The following is a 26641-nucleotide window of genomic DNA, read 5'->3' on the forward strand; positions in this document are numbered from 1 at the left end:
CTCAGATGTCCTGCGGTACGGAATGAACTCTCATCAAACTCTAGCCCAAGCTTCCCATCACAGTTCTAAATGGAGCCCCTGGATTTATAAACTTGTGTGATGCTTTGAATGCCTGTCAGCTGGTGAAGGAACTCAAAGAAGCCTTAGGCCAGTGATGGCGAACGTATGACACGCGTTTCAGAGGTGACATGCGAACTCATTTTTTTGGTTGATTTTTCTTTGTTAAATGGAATTTAAATATATAAAATAAATATTAAAAATATGTCTTTGTTTTACTATGGTCGCAGATATCAAAAAATTTCTATATGTGACACGGCACCAGAGTTAAGTTAGAGTTTTTCAAAATGCTGACATGCCGAGCTTAAAAGGTTCGCCATCACTGCCTTAGGACTTCCAGCTGTTGCCTCTTTCAAGCACGTCAGCCCATCAAACGCTGCTGTTGGAGTTCCCCTAATGAACTCCGAAGTGTGCATGGTCTATGACACGTATAAAACCCTCACACCCATAGCAACTTCATATGCACGAGCAAGAGGGGCTGATAGGATGTCTTCATTTGGTGACTTTTTTGCGCTATCTGATGCCCTATGTGATGTCCCTACTGCCAAAATCTCCAGAGGTATCTAATGGTACTACTGCCCCAAGGATATGAAGAAGCAGCTTTGAAAATACTTTCTAAAAAGAAAAATGGAACTACTGTGTTCTTCAGACGGAACAATCTTACAATCCAGATAAATGAAGTTCGGACTCTCTTTGGTCTTTGTTTGTCAGAAAAGAAATAATGGTGTCATTATTTAGCAATGTTGTTACCAAGAAAAAAGATTTGCTGGAATCTGTGCTCTAAGACCTCATCATGGTCACGAGTGCTGGGAAGTACTAGCTATACCAGTTAATAATAGAGGATTTGGTAATCAAAGAAAACACAGTAATTTCAAGAGAAACATCAAAAGTGCTTTATTCAAAGTAATGTCCATCGCTAGCTACACATTTCCCCATCTTTCAGGTAATTTGTGGATACCGTCCCAATAGAACTTTTCTTGTTTTGAGACAATCATTAAGAGACCCAGTTTTCCACTTCTTATTCATTTTGAAGTGCTGCTCAGAAAGTGCTTGTGCCATCGATGGGAACAAATGGTAATCTGAAGGAGCAAGGTCTGGTGAATATGGCGGGTGGATTAATACTTCCCAGGCAAGATCTTTAAACGTGTCTTTAACTGGTTTTGAAGTGTGTGATGGTGCGTCACCATGAAGCAAAATTACTTTGCTGTGTTTTCTGGAACATTCTAGTCATTTCACGATCAAAGCATGGTTCAAATGATTATTTGTTGTCGGTAGCGAACAGTATTAACGGTTTCACCTGGTTTTAGAAGCTCAGAATACACCACACCTTCCTGATCCCACCAAACGCAGAGCATTGTCTTCTTTACGAAGCGATTTGGCCTTGCAGTCAATGTTGATGGTTGACCTGGATCAACCCATGATTTTGTGCATTTGGGATTCTCAAAATAAATCCACTTTTCATCGCCAGTCACAATTCAATGCAAAAAAGACTTTCTTTCATGCCATTGAAGCAACATTTTACTGATGACGTTTCGGTTTTCTATTTGTCTTTCGTTCAGTTGATGAGGCACCCATTTTCCTCCCTTTAAAATCTTTCCCATTGCTTGTAAACAATCAGAAATTGTTTGCTGAGCAACGTTTAATCTTCCTGCAAGTTGTTTTTGAGTTTGACATGCATCTTCATCCAATAATGCTTGTAATTAATTGTTGGCCTTCAAACTTTTTTGGTTGACCTGGACATTGTCTATCACATTGAAATCATCACTTTTAAAGCGTTTAAGCCAGCATTCACAAGTATCTTGAGATGGAGCATGTTCACCATAAGCTTCCCGAAGTATTCAGCAGTACTTTTCTTCAAAATAATGAATTAAATCTTCCCGCAATGCTTTTTTGGCACGAAATTCGACTTTCTTTCTTTCTCTTTCTCTCTCTCTCTCTCTCTCTCTCTCTCTCTCTCTTTATTTTTACAGAGAGGAAGGGAGAGGGATGGAGAGTTAGAAACATTGATCAGCCAAGGTACATGCTCTTGACCAGAATTGAACCTGGGACCCTTCAGTCTGCAGACCGAGGCTCTATCCACTGAGCCAAACCGGTTTTGGCTAAATTCGACATTTTTAAGTGTAAAAATATCTATGATGTTAACACCTTCAGAAAATTTGACATGAAGTTTTAAAGCTTGTTGTCAATGCAACAAAACAGCATACATATCAAATTGCATATATATCAACGTATGTGTAATGCCCATCTATTGAAAAAGATCCGCATTATTAACCGGTACACCTAGTACAGTGGTCGGCAAACTGTGGCTCGCGAGCCATGTGCGGCTCTTTGGCCCCTTGAGTGTGGCTCTTCCACAAAATACCACATGCGGGCGCGCACATACAATGCAATTGAAGCTTCATGGCCCATGCTCAGAAGTCGGTATTTTGTGGAAGAGCCACACTCAAGGGGCCAAAGAGCTGCATGTGGCTTGCAAGCCGCAGTTTGTTGACCACTGACCTAGTACACTCAGTTCAACTCAGTGCGCTGCGCCAAGAATGGGCAGGTGATTGCCACTGGAGCAGAACAGCAGTCTCGGATCCAGTGCATGCTCCTGGCAGGAGATACGGTGAACTTCTGGTGGCTTCGGCATCACCCATGAGTGCTCTCAATAAAGTTCAAAACCAGAGTGAACAGCAAAAATCTCCAATGCCATCGATCAGTATGTTAATGGTACCATCAACGAGGATGAAAATTTGGTAAAGTGGAAGGCGCTGTTTGAAGAAGTCCCTGATTTACTGACCACGGCCAAGAAGAAGGAATGGGTGGACAAGCTTAGTGAAGTGTCCGTTAGTTAGGATGCCTTCTTTCCTTTCAGGGATAATGTGGACAGCTAAAAGGAGTGATGTGGCATATATTGCTGCTCTATCCGGTTCTGCTGCTGACAAGGTTGTGATTGAGGCCCTCGATGAACTGGGAATGGTCCTCACTGCCACAAGTCTGTAACTCTTTCACCACTAATCTCATAACATCTGCTTTAAGTTTGCTTATGTTGGTGAGAAATCATGTGGGTGAGAAATCATGTGGGCAACTTTGAAAACACTTTGGAAAAAATAAGACAATAAATCTGAGTAATAATCTTGGGGGGGGAAAAGATGTGATGTTCGCTGTATCTCCTGCCCTAGCCAGTTTTTCTCAGTGAATAAAGCGTCGGCCTACAGACCGAAGGGTCCTGGGTTTGATCCCAGTCTAGGGCACATACCTCGGTTGCAGGCTCCTCCCCAGCCCGAGCTCTGGTCAGGGCTCATACAGGAGGGAACCAATGATGTGTTTCTCTCACATCGATATTTCTCTCCTCCTTCCCTCTCTCTCTAAAAATCAATGGAAAAATATCCTTGGGTGAGGATTTAAAAAAAAAAAGATGTGATATTAGGTTGTTTACTTCGGATTTCTCATCTCTTGAGATAGGCCTGCAATGATAGAAACTTTCTTCTTTTTACTTCTTTCACTGCATCCCAGAGTTTTGGTATGTTATACTGTCATTCTCATTTGTCTCTATACATCTTTTGATCTCATCTTTTATTTCCTTCTTTGACCCATTCATTTTTTAATAGTATGTTGTTTAATCTCGATGTATTTGTGGGTTTCTTTTTCTTTTTTTGTTAATCATCACTCAAGGATATTTTCCCATTCATTTTTAGGGAGAGTGGAAAAGAGAGGGAGAGACAGAGAGAAACATTGATGTCAAAGAAACACATTGATTGGTTGTCTTCTGCAAGAGCCCTGACTAAGGCCTGGGCCAGGGAGAAGTCGGCAACTAAGGCACGTGCCCTTGATCAGAATCGAACTCAGGACCCTTTGGTCCACAGGCTGACGCTCTATCCACTGAGCCAAACTGATTTTAAGAGAGAGTGGAAAGGAGAGGGAGAGACAAGAGAAAGAGAAACATGGATGTGAGAGAAACACAAGGATTGGTTGCCTTTGCACACACCTCAACCAGGGCCAGCATCAAGCCTGCAACTGAGGTACACGTCCTTGACTGGAATTGAACCGGGGACCCTTCAGTCCGCAGGCTGATTCTCTTATCCACTGACCCAAACTGGCTAGGGCATTTGTGGGTTTCTTTACTTCCTTTTTACAGTTGATTTCTAATTTCAAGGCATTGTGGTTAGAAAATATGCTAGGTATAATTTCAATCTTCTTGAATTTGTTGATGCTAGTTTTGTGACCCAATATATGTTCTAATCTTAAAAATGTTCCATGTGCACTGGAGAAGAATGTATAATCTGATGTTCTGGAATGACAAGTTCTATAAATGTCAATCATGTCCTTTTGATCTAGTGTTTCATGTAAAGCCGTTATTTATTTATTTTCTGTTTGGTTGATTTGTCTAGAGATGTCAATGGAGTGTTAAGGTCCCCAAGTATAACTGTATTTTGATCTGTTTGTTCCTTTAATTCTGTGAGTAGCTGTTTTATATATTTCGGTGCTCCTTGGTTGCATGCATATATATTAAGAAGTGTTGCCCTGGCAAGTTTTTCTCAGTGGGTAGTGAGTCGGCCTGCAGACTGAAGGGTCCCGGATTTGATTCCCCGGTCAAGGGCACTTACCTTGGTTGCAGGTTTGATCCCTGGCCCCAGTTGAGGTGTGCACGTGAGGCAACCAATCGATGTCTCTCTCACATCGATGTTTCTCTCTCTCCCCCTCCACTCTCTCTCAAGATCAATGGAAAAATATCCTGAGGTGAGATTAACAACAATAAAAAAAGAAGTGTTATGTTTTCCTGATATAGTATTCTCCTTATCATTATAAAATGTCCACCTTTGTCTCTTATTACCTTTGTTATCTTGAAATCTGTTTTGTCAGATATAAGTATGGCTACACCTGCTTTTCTGTGGATGTTATTTGCTTGGAGAATCATTTTCCACCTTTCACTCTGAATCTACCTTTGTCTTTGCAGCATAGATGTGCCTCCTGAAGGCAGCATATAGTCGAGTTCTGTTTTTAATCGTCTGCTACTCTCTGCCACTTTATTGGTGAATTCAGACCATTTATATTTAGGGTAATTATTGATGTATGAGATTTCCTTATAGCCATTTTATCTTTTGTTTTTTGTTAGCTCTGTGCCTCCATTGGTTCTTTTCCTTTCTGTTTCTATCTATTCTTTTTGTTTGGTGGTACTCTATACTTCTTTCCTCTTGTTTTAAGCTATGTGTTCTGGTTTAGTTACTTTTGTGTGTGGTTACCATTAGGTTTATAAAAAATAAACCTGTACTTATACAAGGCGTATTTTCTTTTGAGTGCAACTGATCTTCATCCTCCTTTGGCAGTTCAGACCTTTACTTCCCTCCCCTTTTATGTTTTTGTTATTACAGATAATCCCTATTTATGCTCTAAGTTTTCTGGTGACCTTACTCATAGTGCTGTGACCTCATGTTTTTTGTTTCAGGTAGAATAACTTCCTTGAGTATTTCCTGAGAGAAAAACATTAATGTGATAAAATCCTTCAGCTTGTGTATATCTGGGAACATCTTTATTTCCTGTTTTCCACCTTCATATTTAAAGGATAATCTTGCTGGATATATTACTCGTGGCTTGTAATTTCTCTCTTCCAGATGTTTGAATATTTGGTTCCACTCTCTTCTGGCTTGTAGAGTTTCTGCTGAGAAATCTGATGAAATTCTGATGAGTTTTCCTTTATATTTAGTTCACTTCCTTCTTTTCCTTGGTTGTTTTGAGAATTTTTTCTTTGTCATTATTATTTGTTTTATTTATTTTTAAATAATTCTTTATTGTTGAAAGTATTACATATGCCCCTCTTTTCCCCCCAATTGGCCGCCTCCAGCCCACCTCCATACCCGCTTCCCCACCGCAGGCCTCCAGCACCTATTGTCTGTGTCCATGGGTTATGCATTCGAGATCTTTGGTTGACTACCTCCCACCCATCCCCGCCTTCCCTCTGAGATTCTCACTCTGTTCCATGCTTCCATGGCTCTGGGTTCATTCTGTTCATCAGTTTATTTTGTCACTTAGATTCCACATATGAGTGCAATCATGTGATACCTGTCCTTCTCTGACTGACTTATTTCACTTAGCCTGATACTCCTCAGGTCCCTCCATGCTGTCTCAAAGGGTAAGAGGTTCTTTTTTACTGCTGAATAGTATTCCATGGTATAAAAGTACGACGGATTTTTTATCCACTCATCTACTGATGAGCACTTGGGCTGTTTCCAGATCTTAGCTATTATAAATTGTGCTGCTATGAACACAAGGGTGCCTACATTCTTTCTGATTGGTGTTTCGGGTTTCTTCGGATATAGTCCTAGAAGTACCATCACTGGGTCAAATGGCAGATGCATATTTAATTTTTTGAGGAAACTCCATACTGTTTTCCATAATGGTTTCACCAGTCTGCATTCCCACCAGCAGTGTACTAGGGTTCCCTTTACTCCACATACTCACCAGCACTTGTCATTTGTTGATTTGTTGATGGTAGCCATTTCTGAGAGGTGCGAGATGGTACTTTACTGTCATTTTGATTTGCATCTCTTGAATGAGTAGTGACTTCTAGCATTTTTTCATATGTCTCTTAGCCTTCTGTATATCCTCTTTGGAGAAGTGTCTATTTAGGTCCTTTGCCCATTATTTTTATTGGATTGTTTTTCTTTTGTTAAGTGGTAGGAGTTCCTTATATATTTTGGATATTAACCTTTTATGAGATATATCATTGCCAAATATCTTTTCCCAGAGTGGGCTCTCTTTTCATTTTGTTGAGGATTTCTTTTTCTGTGAAGCTTTTTATTTTGATGTAGTCCCATTTGTTTATTTACTCCTTAGTTTCCTTTGCCTTAGGAGATGTATATGTAAACATATTGCTACAAGAGATGTCAGAGGTTTTGCTGCCTATGGTTTCTTCTACGATTTTTATGGTTTCACGACTTACATTTAAGTCTTTTATCCATTTGAGTTTATTCTTGTGTATGGTGTAAGTTGGTGGTCTAGTTTCATTTTTTTGGTATGTATCTGTCCAATTTTCCCAACACCATTTCTTTCTTTAATTGTTTTATTGCTTAAAGTATTACAAAGAGCATTACATGTCTCCTTTTTTCCCCCACCCTTGACAATCCCCTGGCCTCCCCTACCCCTCAGTGTCTTATGTCCATTGGTTATGCTTATATGCATGCATACAAGCCCTTCGGTTGATCTCTAACCCCCAACACCATTTCTTGAAGAGACTCTCTTGACTCCATTGTATGCTCTTGCCTCTTTTGTCAAATATTAATTGAGCATAATGGCTTGGGTCGATTTCTAGGTTCTCTGATCTGTTCCATTGATCTATACGCCTGTTCTTGTGCCAGTAACAGGCTGTTTTGATTACGGAGGCTTTGTAGTATAACTTGAAATCTGGTATTGTGACTCCTCCAACTTTGTTTTTCTTTCTCAAAATTGCTGCAGCTATTCGGGGTCTTTTTTTGATTCCATATAAATATTTGGAGTATTTGTTCTAGCTCTGTGAAATATTTCATTGGTATTTTAATAGGGATTGCATTGAGTCTGTAGATTGCCTTGGGTAGTATGAACATTTTAATGATGTGTCAGTAATTTTTGATAACTTGAATACCAAGTGCTTTGGAGAGAGCCTCTTTGGACTGAGGTAAGTAAGTGCTCTGTTTGCTTCTTGGATTCAACATCTAAGTTCTTCCCCATAGGTTTGGGAAGTTCTCATCCACTATTTGTTTAAATAGACTTTCCATTCCATGCTCCCTCTCCTCCTTCTCCGGAATGCGGGAGTTCGACCAGGGGTTCAATTGCTCGTTATGACATATGCTGACCAACAGGGGGTGGCGCGGAACATGGTGGGCGACCAGCGGTGGCAGCTGGGTACTGAGGGAGCACGGGAAGGAGGAGGTGGGGAGGCGGGGAACCTGATTGGCCCTGATCGCCGGGCAGACCTAGGGATCCTACCTGTGCACAAATTTCATGCACCAGGCCTCTAGTAATTCTAATATTGCTTTTTCTGATGGAGTCAGAGCTTTCATTTTTCTTTATGCTCAGATCTCTCTCTTCTCCCCTCTTCGTCATTTCTAGATTCCTATCTTCGATATCACTAATTCTTTACTCCATCTGGTTGGCTCTGTTTTCTATGCTCTGTAGTTCACTCTTTTTTTATTTTTTATCCTCATTTGAAGATATTTTTCCATTAATTTTCAGAGAGAGTGGAAGGAGAGGCAAAGACAGAGATAGAAAAACATCTATGTGAGGGAGACACTGGTTGCCTCCTGCATGTGCCCCAACTGGGGCTGGGGATTGTGCCTGCAACCAAGCTATTTGCCCTTTACTGGAATCAAACCTGGGACTCTTCAGTCAGCAGGCTGACATTCTATCCACTGAGCCAAACCAGATGGGGCAGTAGTTCACTCTTCATGTCCTTAACAGCATGCTTCATTTCCAGGATTTCTGATTGGTTCTTTTTTAAAGTTCCAATCTCTTGGGTAAAGTACTTGTTTTATTCATTCATTTGTTTTCTGAGTGCACTGAATTGCCTGTCTGTATTTTCTTGCATCTTGTTGAGTATTTTCAGAACTGCAATCTTGAAATCTCTTGTCATTTATATCACATACTGAGGCCCGGTGCATGTGTCCCTCAGCCCGGCCTGCACCCTCTCCAATCTGGGACCCTTGGGGGATGTCCAAGCGCCAGTTTAGGCCCAATCTCGCAACAGGTAATCAGACATCCCTCTCGCAATCCGGGACCGCTGGCTCCTAACTGCTCACCTGCCCACCTGCCTGGTTGCCCCTAACCCCTCTGCTTGCCTGCCTGATCACCCCTAACCACCTCTGCCTGCCTGTCTGACCACCCCTAATTGCTCCCCTGCCAGCCTGATCGCCCCTAGCTGCTCCCCTGCCAGCCTGATTGCCCCTAACCATCTCTGCCTCGGCCCCCGCACCTGGGACCCAGGCTTCCCTCCTCCGGTGGGCCGCAGGCACCCTGGGACCCGGGCTTCCCTGCATGGCAGAACCCTGTCAAGCATCTGTTGATTCACACACTATTCATTCCTTTGCTGCTAGGCCTGCTGGGTTGGCTCCCCACCCCGCAAAGCTCTCTGTTTCTCCAGCTGAAGGAAGAGCCTGCTACCACAGGCTTTCTCCCTTCTCCTGGCCAGCCGAACCGTGAGCTCCCCAGTGCAAGGCTGTCTAAGGGCCATCTGCACTTTCCTCCCTTCTCGTCTCCCATTTATTCCCAGTTGTTAACATTTAGATGTTTCAATGTGCAGGTCTCTCCAGCATGTGTCTATGTTGAGCAGGGATTTCTTTGTTGAACTATAGTTGGTCAACTTGCTGAAATTTCAAGGGAAAAGGACAAGGGGCTCTCTCATGCCGCCATTGCTCTGATGTCACTCACAAAATAGTATTTTAAATTTTCTAAATTAACTCCTACTAAATAGTATTTTAAATTTTCTAAATTAACTCCTAGGACGTGTCAGTTGACAGTAGTTCCTTTTACTGTGAAAATTATCCAACCCAGAATTTGTAGAATTTCTTCTTAGAATTCTTAGATAACACAGTATTGATAGACAAAATTAACACAGGACAAAGCAGATAGATTCCTAACCAGGCTATCTCCTTGTCAGTTCTTTGGAAGTAGGGGGGAGGACTAATTAGGACCAGATTTGGGGATTAGTGAGAAAGCTAACAAGTATAATCTAAAAATCCTTCAAAACCAAATTTTACGTAGCCCACACTTAGATCCTATAATGGCTCCTCTATGGCAAACAATTTCCTATTGGATAAGTATTATCCACAATCATAAAATAATTTTTTACATGACAAAAAAAAAAAAAAAAAAAAAAAAAAGACAAAAATTCTAAAGAGTAAAACCAAGGGCCTGGATGTAAAAAAAAACTATCAAAGAAACGTGCAATGTGGTTGTTGGAAACTTCATTATAAAAAACTAACCCTTCATATAGATTAAAATAAGTAATAAAATGTAAATTTGCAAAGAGAAGATATGAGGCAAGAAATGTAAAGGCTCGTACCTGCAGTGTACAATTCTCTTTTCGTTTGAGGAACTCCACAAACCTGGCCACTACTCCTGGTGTGCTGATGACTTCATCAATAGGAGGATTAGGTTCTGTATCCCCATAAAATAAAAGGAAAGAAGAAAAATAATTCTTTGATTTCAATGCAAAGACTTTATAAGTCAAAATTACTTCATAATATCCCTCCCTCCATTTTAGCGTCTCTTTCATGCTGGAAATCTCAAAAAGAAAAACAATGTAAAATTGACTTTGGTCACTTTGAGACTACAGCAGCTTGAAAGATTTCACAATAAAGTAAGCCTTAACATGAAAATGATAGGCAGAATTCTTAAAAATTAAAATTACTACCTCTAGTATTTTAGAAAATAGAGGAAAAACCATTCAAAGATAACCAGTTATTATTTTAGTATACTTCCTTCTAGTCCTTTTTCTGTATATGGGTTTATTATTCGTCTTTTTCATTTAACACTAGAGGCCCAGTGCAAGAAATTCGTGTATGGGTAGGGTCCCTAGGCCTGGCTGGCAATCAGGGCCAATTGGGGTCTCCCTTCACCAGCTGCTAGCCGGGGCCTGGCTGGCAATCAGGGCCAATTGGGGTCTCCCTTCACCAGCTGCTAGCCGGGGCCTTCCTTCATTCCACACCGCCCCCGGTGGTCAGCACACTTCATAGTGAGCGATTGAACTCCCATTCTCCCAGTTGGACTCCTGAGGGGACACTTTGCATATTAGCCTTTTAGATAGATAGATAGATAGATAGATAGATAGATAGATAGATAGATAGATAGATAGATGATAGATAGATAGATAGATAGATAGATAGATAGATAGATAAGCTGTCTTAAGAAACTGGATCAGGGGAGCATCTGAGATCTTGCTTCCTGGCACAGGTCATCAGTTTGAAAATGGAAAGAAATGGGATTTGGACATTCTGAGCATGCTTGCAGGACTTAATTTTGCAGCTGTTAAGTTGTTAAACAGAAATCAGAGCAAGAATGCACCAAGGATGATTGCCAAATTAATCTCATTTTCATTTATAACAACAGAGTAGTTTATAAATGAAGTCAGTAGAACCTTGTTGGATGAATAAATAAGTAATGTCCTAAACAATCAGCATAATAATTTCAGCAAGAGATTTGACAAAATTTTTTATGAGATTTATGTAGCAATGCAAGAAAAATGGCAGCTGGACTACAGTACTACTACGAATTCTTAGCCAAGTCAATGGCTTTACTGAAAGAGGTAACTAATGGTTCAATGATAATTTGGAGAGAGGTCTAATGGCATGTTTTTCCCCTGGTTTGACATTTTTACCAAGCATTCAAACACAACAAATAAATTTGATATTATAATAAAGACTAAGTAGTTAGTATGCTAGATTACAAAAACAACATATAGAAAAAACATTAAGCCAAAGTTGGCAATATAAGCAATAGGGGTAAAGCAAAACTCAGCAACTGAGTTTTTTAAAAAATTAAAACAATCCACATGACTTCACAGACAACACTTTAAAACAATCCACGAAGAAAAGTACAAGGGAGTTTAGAATGCTGCAAATACAATGAAACATTACTGTGCCATGACTACTGAAATAATTGATTAACATCTTAGAATACATTATTATAATGTATAGTTTGAGGAAGTCAATCTCTCACCATTGAGAATACTAACACATCAGCAGTACTGTATTTCAGTTATCACATTCTAAGAGAGGAGGCTGGCAAACTACAATACATGCAGGAAAGTAATAGAGTGGTGAAAGGCCTTAAAAAGCCATATTATGTGAGAAACCCTTTAGGTTCAGCTTGCTGAAAAGAAATAAGACATTTTTAGAGGGGAGGGGGAAGGTGTACATGATAATGGCCTTCAAATATTTAATAAGTTGTCATGCAAAAAACAATTTTTTTGTTATGGTAATATGTTTTTATTCCAGTTAACCTCAAGGAGTATGTCAACTTCTCATTAATAATTCTAAATAAACATAACTTACTACTGGGAGCCAAATATGATTCTGAGTTACAGAGTTCTTTTTACTTGTCCAGATGACAAAAAATATTATATTCCATTCTACCCTAATTATTCAAAAGGTAGTTAACCTGTCCACCAATAACTCCATACTTAATATCAGTGATAAACTACTAACATTAAAACCAAAAATCATTGCTTTTTCAGTGATATTTTTGAAGTTTTTCTTAAAAAAGAGTGGAGTTTCTCAATATGAATTAACATAAAATATTGACTACTATTCTTACCAATTTAAGGTCTTTTATAAGATAGCTCAGAAATAAAAATAATGCTGCTTTCTGGTCCTGATAAGATCACACAAATAAATAAGGAAATCCAAAAGTTAGCTATGGATCATAGTTATACATATTTCTGTATGCATCCTTTTATTCTGTTGATAGACAAACTCCAAAGCAAGTCAATAGGTTATGGAAAAGTAATATTTTGTAAATAAACATTATATGTAACACTAGTGGCCCGGTGCACGGGATTCGTGCACTGGTGGTGGTGGGGGGGGGGGGGGGGCGCGCGCGTGGCCTGCAGGGATCAAGCCTGCTGTGGGAGCGCTGCTCAACCCAGTCAGCTGAGCGGCTATGGACCCACCTGCTGAGCAGCTGCTCCCGCTGTGGGAGCGCACTGACCACCAGGGGGCAGCTCCTGCCTGCACTGATTGCCCCCTGGTGGTCAGTGCACATCACAGCGACTGGTCGAGCCGCTGTTCTGGTTGTCCCGCCGTTCAGTTGCTGGGTTTTTATTATATAGGATATTCAGAACTCACCTTTTGAAAGCAGTTTTCTGAACTTCTGCGTTGCTGAAAGTTGCTGCTCTGGGCTATTGGAAAATATCATTTCAATCATGTCAGAAGTAATAACACCACCCTGGGATCACAAACAAAAAACAAACATAAGGAAATTTTAACTTTAATTCAAAGATAAACGGAGATAGTATACATTGCAGCCATGTTATTAAGTTAATCATATTTATCTAGAAGTTACACAAAGGGAGGGCAATCTTTACATGTAGAAATGAGATGATTAATAATGTGATGAAACCAATCTCTATCATTAAAAAGCTCACAACAGTGAGAAAGTAGTAATCTTAGCAAATACTAAGACAAGATGTTTTTTATTCTTCCTCTCATTGCTCATCAAAGAGTTACCTATTCCTTGTAACTCAGATTAAATGTTAAATTCTAAAAGAAGGCTTTGCATGACCTCCAAATCTAAAGGATCCACTCCATCTCTATCCTATCCCTCTATATTAATCCTGGGTGCATCCCTTTTCACTATCAGATATATATTTTTCTTAGTTATTTGTTTACTGCCCAGGTTTCCTTAGTACACTGTAAGCTCCTGGAAAGCCAAAGACCCTGCCTATCTTACCACTCTATCACTGAAGCTGGCATACAGTAGATGCTCAACAAATATTTATTGAATGAGTAGAATCATACAATATAAAACACAGATTCTAGCCACTGCTAAATTCAACAGCTGGCTCTTAAATTTATTTAAATTTTCTATTTTCTTGCTTTATTAAAACTTTTCAGCTTCTAACTATTTTCTTGCTTTATTAGAATTTTTCCACATTCCACTATAACTGATCCCCAGTATTAGTAGTTAACTCTCTTCTCGGAATCATTTGTCAATGAACTAAAAGTTCTTATCATTTCATGAAGGGTTAGAGTCAACGAGATGAACTCTGAAGAAAACTGCACTGAGTTAAAAACACTAGACGGTTGGTAAGCAATATCTAACACTTAAAAATCCCCATGGGGCGAATGAAGCATTCTGCTTTTAAGACCCAGAAAAGTGCCCGGCAGGTGTGGCTCAATGGTTGAGCATTGACGTATGAACCAGGAGGTCATGATTTGATTCCCAGTAAGGGCACATGCCTGGGTTTCAGGTTCAACCTCCAGTAGGGAGCATGTAGCAGGCAGCTGATCAATGATTCTCTCTCATCACTGATGTTTCTCTCTCTCTCCCTTTCCCTTCTCTGAAATCAATAAAAATATTTTTTAAAAAGAGTTTTAAGAGTCAGAAAAGGAACTGTACTTTGAAACTTACAAGACCGATTCCTGAATAAACAAAGGGTACTTATATATAATTCTACTATGAATTTATATATCTGTACCTATATATCTTTTTCTTCCCTCTCGAAACCCCTTATCAAATAACAAAATGTACTGATTTTACATTCATAGTATTTAAGTATTATTAATTTTACACCATAGTATTTAAGTTACAGGATATCAGGATGAGACATGAATAACACTCAAGAACTTTGCATCCTATTCCAGGAAAAAGGTTAGTGCATTTTAAGTTACATGCAGGTTAGTTATGTCATGTTATGTGAAGGTCTGACTTTGTTCTTGTCTTTATCTGAGACTCAGTATGGTTTAAGGAGTTGTATATAGATGTCAAACTGACAAAGAGTGAACTAGAAGGGTTAATTTTGTGTGTCAACTAATTAGGTTATGGTATCCAGCTGTTTGGACAAACATCAATCTAAATGTTGCTGTAAAAATATTTTTTAGATGTGATTTAACATTTTAAATCAGTACACTTGAAGAAATCAGATTACCCTCCAAAATGTGAGTGGGCCTCATTCAATCAGTTGAGCAAAAACTGAGATGTCCTAAAGAAGGAATTCAGCCTTAAAACTACAACTGCCTTAAAACTACAACTCTTAACTGAATTTCCAGCCTACTGACTTGCCGTATGGATTTTGGACTTATCAGCTCTAACAGCAGCATGAACCAATTCCTTAAAATCAATTAATCAATCAATAAATCATTACTCCTCTCTCTCTCCTACAGGTTCTGTTTCATCTGCAGAACACTAATACAGTCCACAAAATACTTCACATTCATTTAACATCCACTTAAAAAAAAGATAACAGCTTGACTTTCTGAAGGGCCTAGAAGAATTCACCAGAAAATGACAGTATTGTCTACAATGTCTATATCAACTCCAGAAAGATTTTAAACTGCTCTAATTCCAAAGAAAATCGGTCCATAAAAACTAGAGATATATGAAGTGGAAAAAAGGAAAAATCTATAATACTGTGTATAATATGCCACCATAAAAAAAAGGGTGGGAGTAACTTATTTTCTCAAAAGAAGAATAATCTAGTAACAGTGGCTATCACTAAGACAATGGGTGACTAAGGTAAAAGAGAGATTTTTCTTCTTTTTGAAAACCAGATATATATGTTCTAATAAAACAGTATTAAATTTATCATAATAAACTGAAAATGTAGACAGGTGTGATCCATATAAAGCATAATTTTTATCTGTTTTGGTAACCTCAAGACAGTTATAAAATAGGTTATAATAAAAATTCCACTCACTCATTTATGGATAATAAAGACCATTATAAACTTATGAACAAAAATAGATACAGAGGCAGAGCAGCCTCGAACAGACTGTCAAACTACAGCTGGAAGGCTGGGGAGGGTTGGGGGGTGGGGGGGGGTGTTAAGAGATCAATCGAAGGACTTGTATGCATGCATATAAACATAACCAGTGGACATAAGACACTGGGGGGTAGGGGAGGCCAGGGGATTGTCAAGGGCGGGAAAAAAAAGGAGACATATGTAATACCCTTTGTAATACTTTAAGCAATAAAACAATGAAAAAAAATTCCAATAGTTGTGATATGGAACCAATTTTTAAAACCATATAAACATATCCAATTTTGTAACTGAAATGAATAACAAATTGGGATTTCCATTAACATATCCTTTATATTCAACTTTTAAGGAATAATTTTATTATAATTATCTTTGTACATTTTAATAGCTGGATTAATCTTCATAATTTAGCTAATCCTGTTTATCTGCATGTTAGTTAAAATATACTAAATATTTAGTAAATCATGAGATTAAGTATATGGCTTCTTTTTAAAAATCAAATTTCAAGTACTTTTTGTAGACATGTAACCTTTTTTTAAAAACAAAAATATCTTAAACCTCATATTTTCATCAGAGAAACACTAAAAAGAGTTTCTTTTATTATCTTACTTACTGGTGCCATTTCCATATTATTAATCTGAGCTTCATGGAAGCCTCCATCTGACATAACTTCCTCTTCTGTTTCTTCTTCTGCTGTAGCAACATTTCTTCGCTTGAATAACTGAAAAATAAAAGATGTTACTAAAGTAATTTTAACACAAGGGAGTTTAACAGCCAAACACTAGTCACCCCACTTAAAAGGTAATAAGGATGGAGATTTTGAAAATTATTTTAAAAATTCGAAAGTCTGTGCCACCTTCAACGTTTCCTGATGAACTATTTCAGAACTCTCCAGTCTTATAATATACTGCAAGTAACTATCACTTGATGAGTAAAACTTACTGAGAGGTCTCACACTGCATGACCTATAAAAAAGGTAAGGTTGGAAAATGGAGCAGGGGTATGCTTGGCCATTTCCTGAGAGATCAACACAGAACTCCAAAAACCTGCAGAAAGTATTCACTGACTCTTTAGCTTAATATTGATCACTGCAGGTGTGTGAGGAAAAGATCCAAAGTTGGAAAATGAACCACTTTCAAGGAGCATGCAGAACAATTTCAGAGGTCACAGAGATCAAGAGATAGTTTATGCTTTGACCGGCTGGAATAGAAAAAAAACCCTAATATATGGGGCATTGAGTAGAAGACTCAGAACAGTATTGATTTAGTTGTGATGCTAAATTAGCCCTAAATTAAAGGCTGTTCTGGTCCAGCCTGATGAAACTTTTTTGCAAACTGCTTCCAAGTTGATTAACTACATCCAATGACAATGTCACAATTATATACATTATGGGGAACAAAATTATACTTACTAAAAAGTATATTAAAAACTCCAACACCAAATGAGATCAAAGTCACAATGCTTGGCATTCAATTAATAACTACCAACCATGCAAAAGAAGTAGAAGACTACCAATGAGGAAGAGAAAAATCAATCAAATCAATCAAAATCACCTAGAAATGATAAAGATGGAAAACTGGACAAAGACATTAAAATAGTTTTTATGAATATATCCACAATATTCAAAAAGTAGAGTAAAATATAAACATGAGAAGGAGAGATTGGAAAACACACACACAAAAGGCAAATCAAATACCTAGAGATGAAAAATTTTTCAGATGAAAAGTATGCTGGGTAGATTTACAGATTAAATACCATAGAAAAAAGATTAGTGGATTTATGGACACTGCAATAGAAGCAATCCAAAATAAAAGAGAAAAAGGCTGAGAAAATATGTACAAAACATAAAAATATTCCTGTGGGACAAGGAATATATTTAAACAGACTTCATTAAAATAGATATATAGATGGCATGTAAGCCCGTGAAAGATAGTCAACTTTAGTCATTAGAAAAATGCAAATTAAAATCATAATGAGATACTATTACACACACCTTAGAATAGTTAAAATGAAAATGACTGACCATACCAAACGTTGACAAGGAAATGAAACTCCATACGTTACTGACAGGTAGGTCAAACAGTACAACCCATTGTGGCTATCAGTTGACAGCTTCTTAACTATACGACGACTAAACAATCCAGCCATTTTGCTCCTAGACCTAGATATTTATCCCAGAAAAAGGAAAATATGTATCTGTAAGAGCTAGCTATAAATGTTCACAGCAGCTTTATTTGCAATCACCAAAACCCAGAAACGCTTCAAATTACCATCAACAAGTGAATGGATAAACCAACTGTGGTTTATCCATGCAACAGAATACTAAACAATATAACAAAATGAACTACTGATACATAACTAGCATAAGTAAACCTCAAAATTATTAAGCTGACTAAAGAAGGCAGACAAAAATATAAATACATATTTTATGATTCCATTTATGTAAACTAATCAGTGGTGACAGACACAGATTATAAATTGCTTGGAGACAGGAAAGGGTACTACAAAGGTGTAGCAGAAAATTTTCTTTTTAAATATGTTTTTATTAATTTTTAGAGAGAGGAAGGGAGGGATAGAGATATAAAAACATTGATTGGCTGCCTCCTGCACACCCCCTACTGGTGATTAAGCCCACAACCTGGACATGTTCCCTGACATGGAAAAGAACCAGCAATCTCTTGGTTCATGGGTTGATACTCAAATACTGAGCCACACCAGCCAGGCAATAGGTTTACTATCTTAATTACAGTAATGGTTTCACAGAATATATCAAAACATCAAACTATACACTTTATTATATGCCAACTATATAGACAAAAAGTTTTTTTTTAAAGACAGCATAGAGTTATAGCTGTAATAAATTGAAATATTATGTTAAACACCTTAAGTTCCTAATAACATTAAAAACACTCATTCTACTGGTCCCTTTGGAAGATGCTAAGGAACCAAATTTCCATTTTGAAAACAAGGAGAGACTCAAGTGTTTCTCTTTCCTATATGATTAGTAATTAAGGAAAACAAACAAAAATACAAAAAAACAACAAAAAAAATTTGAGGAAAAGCTCTTCTTTAGAGTGATCTACCAGCTAATAAAAGCAGAAGAAATGATAGAATGGTCATTTAATGATCAAGTAATGGATCTAGGCAATGACCATCAAAGGTTGCTAAAATCTGAAGTGAAAAACTCATGGATATTGAGTAGATGCTTTGATATTAAGTAACTTAACTTTTTAAGGTATGATAATACTACTCTGGTTTAAGTTTAAAAGTCTTTACCTTTTAGAGATACTCTGAAATATATAAATGAAATTATTTGCTAATGGGATTTGTATCCAAGTAATCCAGGGTATTATTTTACTTCTGTCTAAAAGACATCCTTTAATATTGCTTGTAGTGCAGGTCTGGTGGTGATGAATTCTTCCAGTTCTTGTATGCCTGAGCACATCTTTACTTCACCACTGTTTTGAAAAATATTTTTGCCAGGTACAAAATTCAAAATAAAGTTTCTTTCTTTGAGTACTGTAGAGAAGTTTTTCCAGTGTCTTCTGGCTTGTACCAGATGTTGCCATTGAGAAATTTGACATCACCTTTATCTTTGTTCCTCTGTATATGTAACATGTCTGTTTTCTCTGGGTGTTTTTTTAAAAAAATATATTTTTATTGATTTCAGAGAGGAAGGGAAAGGGAGAGAGAGAGATTGAAACATCAATAATGAGAATTGTCAATCAGGTGCCTCGTGCACGCCCCCTACTTGGGACTGAGTCGGCCCTTGGCCATAAGCCCTTGACCAGAATTGAACCCGGGACCCTTCGGTCCAAAGGCCGACACGCTATCCACTGAGCCAAACCAGCTAGGGCTTTTTTTTTTCTTCTTTTAAAAAAATATATTTAATTAATTAGCTAATTTTCAAACCAGTTATTAGGCATATGTAATTTTTAAGTAGGAGTAATCACAAAAACTATTACTATTTTTCTTTATTCACTGTTTTCTGTAGGTAAAATGGATACACATTTATGTAATAACACAAAATCTGCTTCTTTTTAAACACCTGACTTCAGAAACACCAGTGAAAGTAAACTCAGCATTGGTGGTTGCAGGCGAGTCGCCGTTTTAAAGGCAATTCCATGTGTGTCACGCTTCTAAACCGCGCGTGAGGCCTAGTACTGAACAAGCAGTGCTAGCGTGAGACCTGAACATTTCATGTCCTGGAGAGGTGGCCCTCCCCGGCCAGGGCAGGTGCGGTGAGATGAGGGGAAGGGAAAGGGGCAGGGGCGCCAGCCCGGCAGCAGCAGTGAGGCACGTGGGCGAGCTCACCCCTCACCGGGGCTTTTCGAAGAGGTACTCGAGGTGCGGGGTGCGCAGCCGCTGCCCCTTGTTTTTTGTTTTTAGCGAAGTCTCTCAACAGCGCCAGGATTTCGTTTTCAAATATTTCTGGCGCCGGTTTTGCTTCTGTAGCCCAGTGGTAAATATCCCAGTCATTACTGGGCTCGTTAATCAGGAGATCGTACAGGTTCAGCTGTTTCTCTGTCATTTGATGCAGATATTCTTTATCAAAGAGGCTGAGCAGGATGCAGTTCTCCAGCATCCCCCCTTTCCGGCTCTCATACAGCAGGCGGGCTCTTTTGGTCTCTATGGGCTCATCAGTTCGCTCCTGCCACGGAGGCAGAGGGATTTCAATCATATCCTTCTGGGAATCTGACGGGGCTGTCATCTCTGTAGAAAAGGAGACACGAGGTGCTGCCTTGACAGAGCAAGCATAAGGAAAAGGAAGAGAGGCCATACGATGCGGCGTGCAATCCTGCCAGGTATCAGGAAAGACAACAGAGACTGGGGTGCCCTGAGGCCGTCGACCTCTCCTTGGCCTGCCCTTGCCCCGGCCGTCAGCAGCTGGACACCGCTTGCAGGCTGAAGACTGCAGAGGATGAGGCTCAGCGTCCACGGTGACCCGACTGGGGCCCCAGAACCCTCAAGCTCCTCACCCGAGTTAGAGCCGGCAACACTGCGGCCAGTGCCATTTTGCCCCGACCTGGACCTACCTGGACCAGAAGCCCGTCACCTCTCTGGGTGTTTTTTAGAACTTTTCACAACTGGTTTTGAGTAGCTTAGTTATAATGTATCATGGTGTACTTTTCATTATGTTTTTGTGACTAGGATTCAGTGAGTTTCTTGATCAGTGGATTTATAGTTTTCAATAATTATGGAGTTTTTAGCTATTTCTTTCAATAGTTTTTTCCTCTTCCACCCTCTCTCCTCTCCTTCAGGTACCTCCAATTGTCCACCAGTTCCTTAAAAAGTTGTCTTATAGCTTATTGAAGTCTTCTCTTCCATGCATGTGTACACGTGTTCTTTTACCTCTTCTTAACTTTGTATAGTTTCTATTCATATCCGTTGAAGTTAACTAATATTTTCTCCTGTAACTTCTCATTTGACATTGATCCTGTGTATTTTTCGTTTCAGACATTGTACTAGTAATTGTCATCTCATTTGAGTCTTCTGTATACCTTCCATGTCTCTATTGAATTTTTGAATATATGGACTATAATTACAATAATGCTTTAATATCATTATCTGCTAATCCTAAATCTGGGTCAGTTCTGGGTCAGTTTCAATCGCTTGTTCTTTTCATTAATGCTCATGCTCTCCGGCTTCTTTGTATACCTGGTAATCTTTGTATGCCAGACATAGTCAATTTGATTTTGTTGAATACTGGATATTTTTGTATACCTATAATCCTTAGCCATTGTTCTGATATGCAGCTAAGTTATATGGAAATAGTTTGATCCTCTTGGATCTTGCTTTTATGATGTGTTAGGTAGGTCTGGAACAGAACTGCTAAGTATATGGCTAATTAATCTCCACTACTGAGGCAAGACTCTCCTGAATCCCTACATAATGCCCCATGAATTCTGAGTTTTTCCAGTCTGGCTAGGAGAATAAGCACTATTCTGAGCCCTGTGTTAATTAAGTGCCAGACACTATTCCCTCCAATTTTGGATGATATTTTCTCTAGTGTTGGGTAGTTTCCTCAAACACATGTACTGACCAGACTCTGCTGAACATTCAAGGAAACCTTTTGAAGAGCTCCAGGCTTCTCTCCATCTGTACAGGTCTCTCTTTTCTGGTATTCCATCCTATGAACTTTTATTAGCCTTGGTCTCCCTAGACTCAGGTCTGTCTTCTCAACTCGGAAGCTTACCTCATACCAGTTTCCCCCTGTGATGCAACTTGAAAACTCTGGTAGTAAGCTGAGGCTATCACAGGGCTCACTGCATTTGTTTCCCACCTCTTGAGATCACTTCCTTCATTGCTTGATGTCTGGAATCTTGAACTACTGTTTAATGTATTTTATCTGTTTACTAGAGGCCCAGTGCATGAAAATTCGTGCACTTGGGGGGAAGAGGGGGTCCCTCAGCCCGCCCTGCGCCCTCTCACAGTCCAGGAGCCCTCAGGGGATGTCCACCTGCTAGCTTAGGCCCGCTCCCCGGGGGGATCGGGCCCAAGCTGGCAGTCAGACATCCCTCTGGCAGCCCAGGAGCCCTCAGGGGATATCCAACTGCTCTCCTGGTGGGGAGCAGGCCTAAGGCGCAGTTGGACATCCTTAACACTGCTGAGGCAGCAGGAGAGGCTCTCACCACCGCTGCTGTGCTCGCAGCCGTCAGCCTAGCTTATGGCTAAGTGGCGCTCCCCCTGTGGGAGTGCAATGACCACCAGGGGGCAACTCCTGCGTTGAGCATCTGCCCCCTGGTGGTTAGTGTGCATCATAGCAACCAGTCGTTCCCGGTCATTCAGTGTTAGGGTCAATTTGCATATTACCCCTTTATTATATAGGGTTCTTGTTGTTGTTTTTCAGGGAGGAGAATAAATCTGGGCTCTGCTACTCCACTTTGGCAAGAAATGGAAATCCTCATAGTACTCTTCCTGATACTCAAAATATCCTACTTTTGGCTAATGGAAGCCTGTTCAAGCCACCTCCTGAGTCTTTTCAACACAACACAGTTTCAGTGGTCTTAGATTACTTCTTTGCTTTATGGTATGAAAAAAATGTTAAAGGTTCACCTTGAACATTTCCTACCTATAATCAAGAATCAGCTATTTTTCTAAGGAGCCTTGCTCCTATGAGAGAAAATTCTAATGACCACAATCTTAGGATGCTGAGGGTGCTCACTACTTCAAGGTATTTCACTATTTCTAGAGATGTGTGTTTAAAAATATATCATAAATACCTACTGATACTACCAATTCAAATTTATGTAACTTCTTTGATTTTCTATATCCATATTCTCTTAATCTAAAAAATCCAGGTTCCTAAATTAACAAATACTTATTTGCTGTATCCATAATTATCAATCCTATGACTGTTAACTATGAATACTATAATTACTAAAAGTATTGAATATTTGTTTATACTTCTTTTTTGTCTTTTATATCCCAATATAGACAACTAATCACACTGCCATATTTTAAATGTATTAAAATAATTTTTCTCTGTATGATTTAGCAACAAGCATGACCTAAAGGGATATTGAATTACTTTCACTTATTTTTAAAGATTTCTTTCCTCATTTTGATTTAATTTTATAATCATTTAAAAACATTTACATGACTGCCGAAACCAGTTTGGCTCAGTGGATAGAGCGTCGGCTTGCAGAATGAAAGGTCCCAGGTTCGATTCCGGTCAAGGGCATGTACCTGGGATGCGGGCACATCCCCCAGTGAGAGATGTGCAGGAGGCAGCTGATCGATGTTCCTCTCTCATCGATGTTTCTAGCTCTCTATCTCTCTCCCTTCCTCTCTGTGAAAAATCAATAAAATATATTAAAAAAAAAAAAACACATTTACATGACTGCAAAATCACTTAATCACTAAAAGTACATCTACTGGAACTGCAAAATTTATATCCACAGGCAGTGTCTTTAATATGGTATGGCAGGATGTTGTTAGTGATCTTTAATTACTATAGGTCATGAAGCATACAATTGCTGATAACAAGTGGAATTTTTTTTTTTATATCCTCACCTGAGGATATGTTTACTGATTTGAGAGCGGAAGAGAGAGAGAAACGCGGCTGTGAGAGAAACATCGATCGGTTGCCTCTGATACATGCCCAGACTGGGAATTGAAGCCTAAGTATGTGGACTGACCAAGAACTGAATCTGCAACCTTTTTGGTGTACTCTGGGATGACACTCCAACCAACTGAGCCACCTAGGCAGGGCAAGAGGAATTTAAAAAGAATACCATTTACATCACAAGAAAAGAGATGAGAAATTCTCAACAAAGGGAAGTCATACTAGTAATACTACAGCTATACAGCAAGCCTACAGGATAAACAATACTGACTGGAGCAAAAGGACAGAAATGCTTAGATATTGTGATATAATTATACTAGGAGAATTGATATAAAGGAAAGAGTGGTATAAGAGCTTAAATCTTCACCTCATACAACAGATCAATAAATATTTTAAATTGATAAATAAACATATATAGTAACATACACATATTACCTAGAAATGTAACAGTATAAACCACATTGAACAGTTAAGAGTGGAAGAAATACTTCAAGTAGTCAACAAGAACAGAGGATTTGGCTGACCCTAACTTATTCTCTTTACACCTTTTGGGAAATATAGGATATCCCCCCAAAAATATACATACTTTGAATGATTACAAAGTCAGTGTTTATTAACATACAATTCATTTTCAAAATTTAAAAGAATCTACAGAAATGAGTCATTTGTCAGTGCCTGTTTTAAAATTGATGACCGTTCTGATCCAGGCACTGCTGATAGCGTGAAGCAATGGAATCGCAAACATCAAGAATCATTTCCTTTGGTATTTGTATGCCCTCAACTCATCAACTGCTGCTGGTTTTGTAATGTAAACTTTATCTTTTATGTATCCCTGTAAAAAAAAAGTCTAGTGGATAAATTTTCTTTGTTCAAAGTTTAGTCTGGCTTCACCCATTATTTCGAATCAGTTAAACCTGAAAAGGGGTGAAAATTAAGTGAGTTATCAGCTGTTAACGTATATATAATTATAAAGGCAGTACTTGTACTTCAACTGCATCTTCAAACTTCCAGTAGCATTTTAGAATGAATTTCCTTTGTTCCAAGCTTAATCTGGCTGAAAAGAAACATCAATTGAGCTATCAGCTATTAAAGTATGTATACATGTTTTGGGGATACCCTATATTTTCAAAAACAAAATTAACTCAAAATTTAAAAATAAATTAATAATTACCTACACATGTTCCTGAATAATACAGAATCAATCCAAGGGTGAAAAAACATATTCCCTGAGGTTTTGCTTTAAAATATTACATAATAAAAAAATGTAGAGGCAAATAAGACACAAAATAAGGCAAATTGTTGACAATTACTGAACCCAGAGAATGGGTTTATGAAGGTATTTGTCCTTTACTTCTGTACATATTTAAAAAGTTTCAAATAAAGTTTAAAATGAAAAGCAATGTTTTCTTGGCCACTTGAGAATTCATTAACAAATGCACATGAAATCTTAAGTTGCAACTTTAGAAAAATAAAATACACTATAAACAAATAGGTCAAAGTATTAAACAGCGGTTATAGTGGGGGAAATGGGAACAGGAGAGATTTCTTCATTCTTGTATTTCACTTCTTCCCTCACCCCCAAAACATGTTGATTTTATAGTGTGTCTGTGGAATATATATACACATACATATATATACACACATACATATAGATATATAAAAACATTGTTAAAATTAAAGGAAAGTGGGTTCAGTCTTAAAATGTTCTTTAAAAGGAATAACTAATATAGTAAAGGACTTACCTGCTCTTCTCTTTTCTGTTTACGAAGCTGCAGTCCTTCTTCTTCCCTCCTCCTGCGCATCTCATCAGGATTCAGCGACTTATTTTTATAACTTTTCAGGCGAAAGTTCTCTTTTCCTGGGGTAGTCATGATTTCTACAAAAATGAGAGGAAAGGAATAGATGAGCTTAGTTTACTGTAAAGAGCTCTACCCAGGTTCACCCCATACGGATACCAGAAATGTAACACCTTTATTAAAGTACTAGAGGCCTGGTGTACGACTGCCAGCTTAGGTCCGCTCCCTGCCAACACTGCAGCCGAGAGCCTGGCTTCTGGCTGAGCAATGCGCCCCTCCTGCATTGAGCATCTGCCCCTGGTGGTCAGTGCACGTCATAGCAACCAGTCATTCTGCCATTCAGTTGATTTGCATATTAGCCTTTTATTATACAGTGGGGCCTTGACTTACGAGTTTAATTTGTTCCGTGACAGAGCTCGTAACTCAAATTACTCGTATGTCAAATCAATTTTCACCATTACAATGAATTGAATGCTGGGCTGATGTTGTGGCGTTCACTGTGACGTTCGCTGCGCCAACTAGCGGTGGGGTATCTGAAGCTGGCTCGTAACCCGAATTTTAGCTCGCAACTCAAAGCAAAATATCGGCCGAGAGACGGCTCATATCTCGAAAAACTCGTTAGTCGGGACACTCATAAGTCAAGGCCCCACTGTATAGGACTAGAGGCCCAGTGCACGAAATTCATGCACAGGTGGGGGGAGGGAGGTCCCCTAGGCCTGGCTGGCGATCAGGGCTGATCAGGGCCAAGTCAATTGGGGCTGGGCCAATTGGGGCCTGAAGGCTCCATCAAGGTTGGGAGAGGAGGTGACAGTCACCAGGCCAGGTGCAGAAGGAACAGGCACCAGACACTGACTTCGTAGGTGCCCCGCCACCACACAGTTCCCTGCCTCCCCGCTCCTCTATCCCTCCCTGCCGTGCCACCAACGTGGCAGGCGTATGGCAGGCCAATTGGGGCCTGCCGGCCAGGTGGACAAACAGGACACAAAAGGTTGGCTGCCGGCCCTGAGGAGGGAGCCAGCCCTCGGCCCCCCTGGGAAAGGGTCCACGTCTGCTGCAACACAACCCCGGTTCCCCATCCCAGCCCAGGGCCTGCCGGCAAGGGGAGGGAACATGGGAGGTTGGCCAACCGGGGAAGGTTGGCTCTGGGAGTGCACTGACCACCAGCAGGCAGCTCCTGTGTTGAATGTCTGCCCTCTGGTGGTCAGTGAGTGTCATAGCGTCTGGTCGTTCTAGTCATAATGGTCACTTAGGCTTTTATATATATAGATACAATTCAATGGTTTTTAGCAT

General features: G+C 39.3%; 1 protein-coding gene and 1 pseudogene across 2 annotated transcripts in view; both read right to left on the reverse strand.

Moving 5' to 3' along the window:
• The window catches only part of KPNA1 (karyopherin subunit alpha 1), an 82562-nt gene that overhangs the window by 36474 nt on the left and 19447 nt on the right, over positions 1-26641 (reverse strand). Inside the window, exons 1-4 of one of the 2 annotated variants that reach the window (XM_036351852.1) lie at positions 17481-17528; positions 16101-16208; positions 12855-12954; positions 10073-10167 (exon numbers count right to left, since the gene is read on the reverse strand). In XM_036351852.1, coding sequence (XP_036207745.1) covers positions 10073-10167; positions 12855-12954; positions 16101-16208; positions 17481-17513 — 336 coding nt within the window. In that variant the 5' untranslated portion in view covers positions 17514-17528. Of the gene's footprint in view, positions 1-10072; positions 10168-12854; positions 12955-16100; positions 16209-17480; positions 17529-25297; positions 25432-26641 lie in introns of those variants that run through there. The other variant, XM_036351851.1, reaches the window with a different exon arrangement.
• LOC118677083 lies at positions 17655-21940 on the reverse strand (annotated as a pseudogene).

Source organism: Myotis myotis, unplaced genomic scaffold (assembly GCF_014108235.1).
Source record: "Myotis myotis isolate mMyoMyo1 unplaced genomic scaffold, mMyoMyo1.p scaffold_m19_p_2, whole genome shotgun sequence".
NCBI classification, from domain to species: Eukaryota; Metazoa; Chordata; class Mammalia; order Chiroptera; family Vespertilionidae; genus Myotis; species Myotis myotis.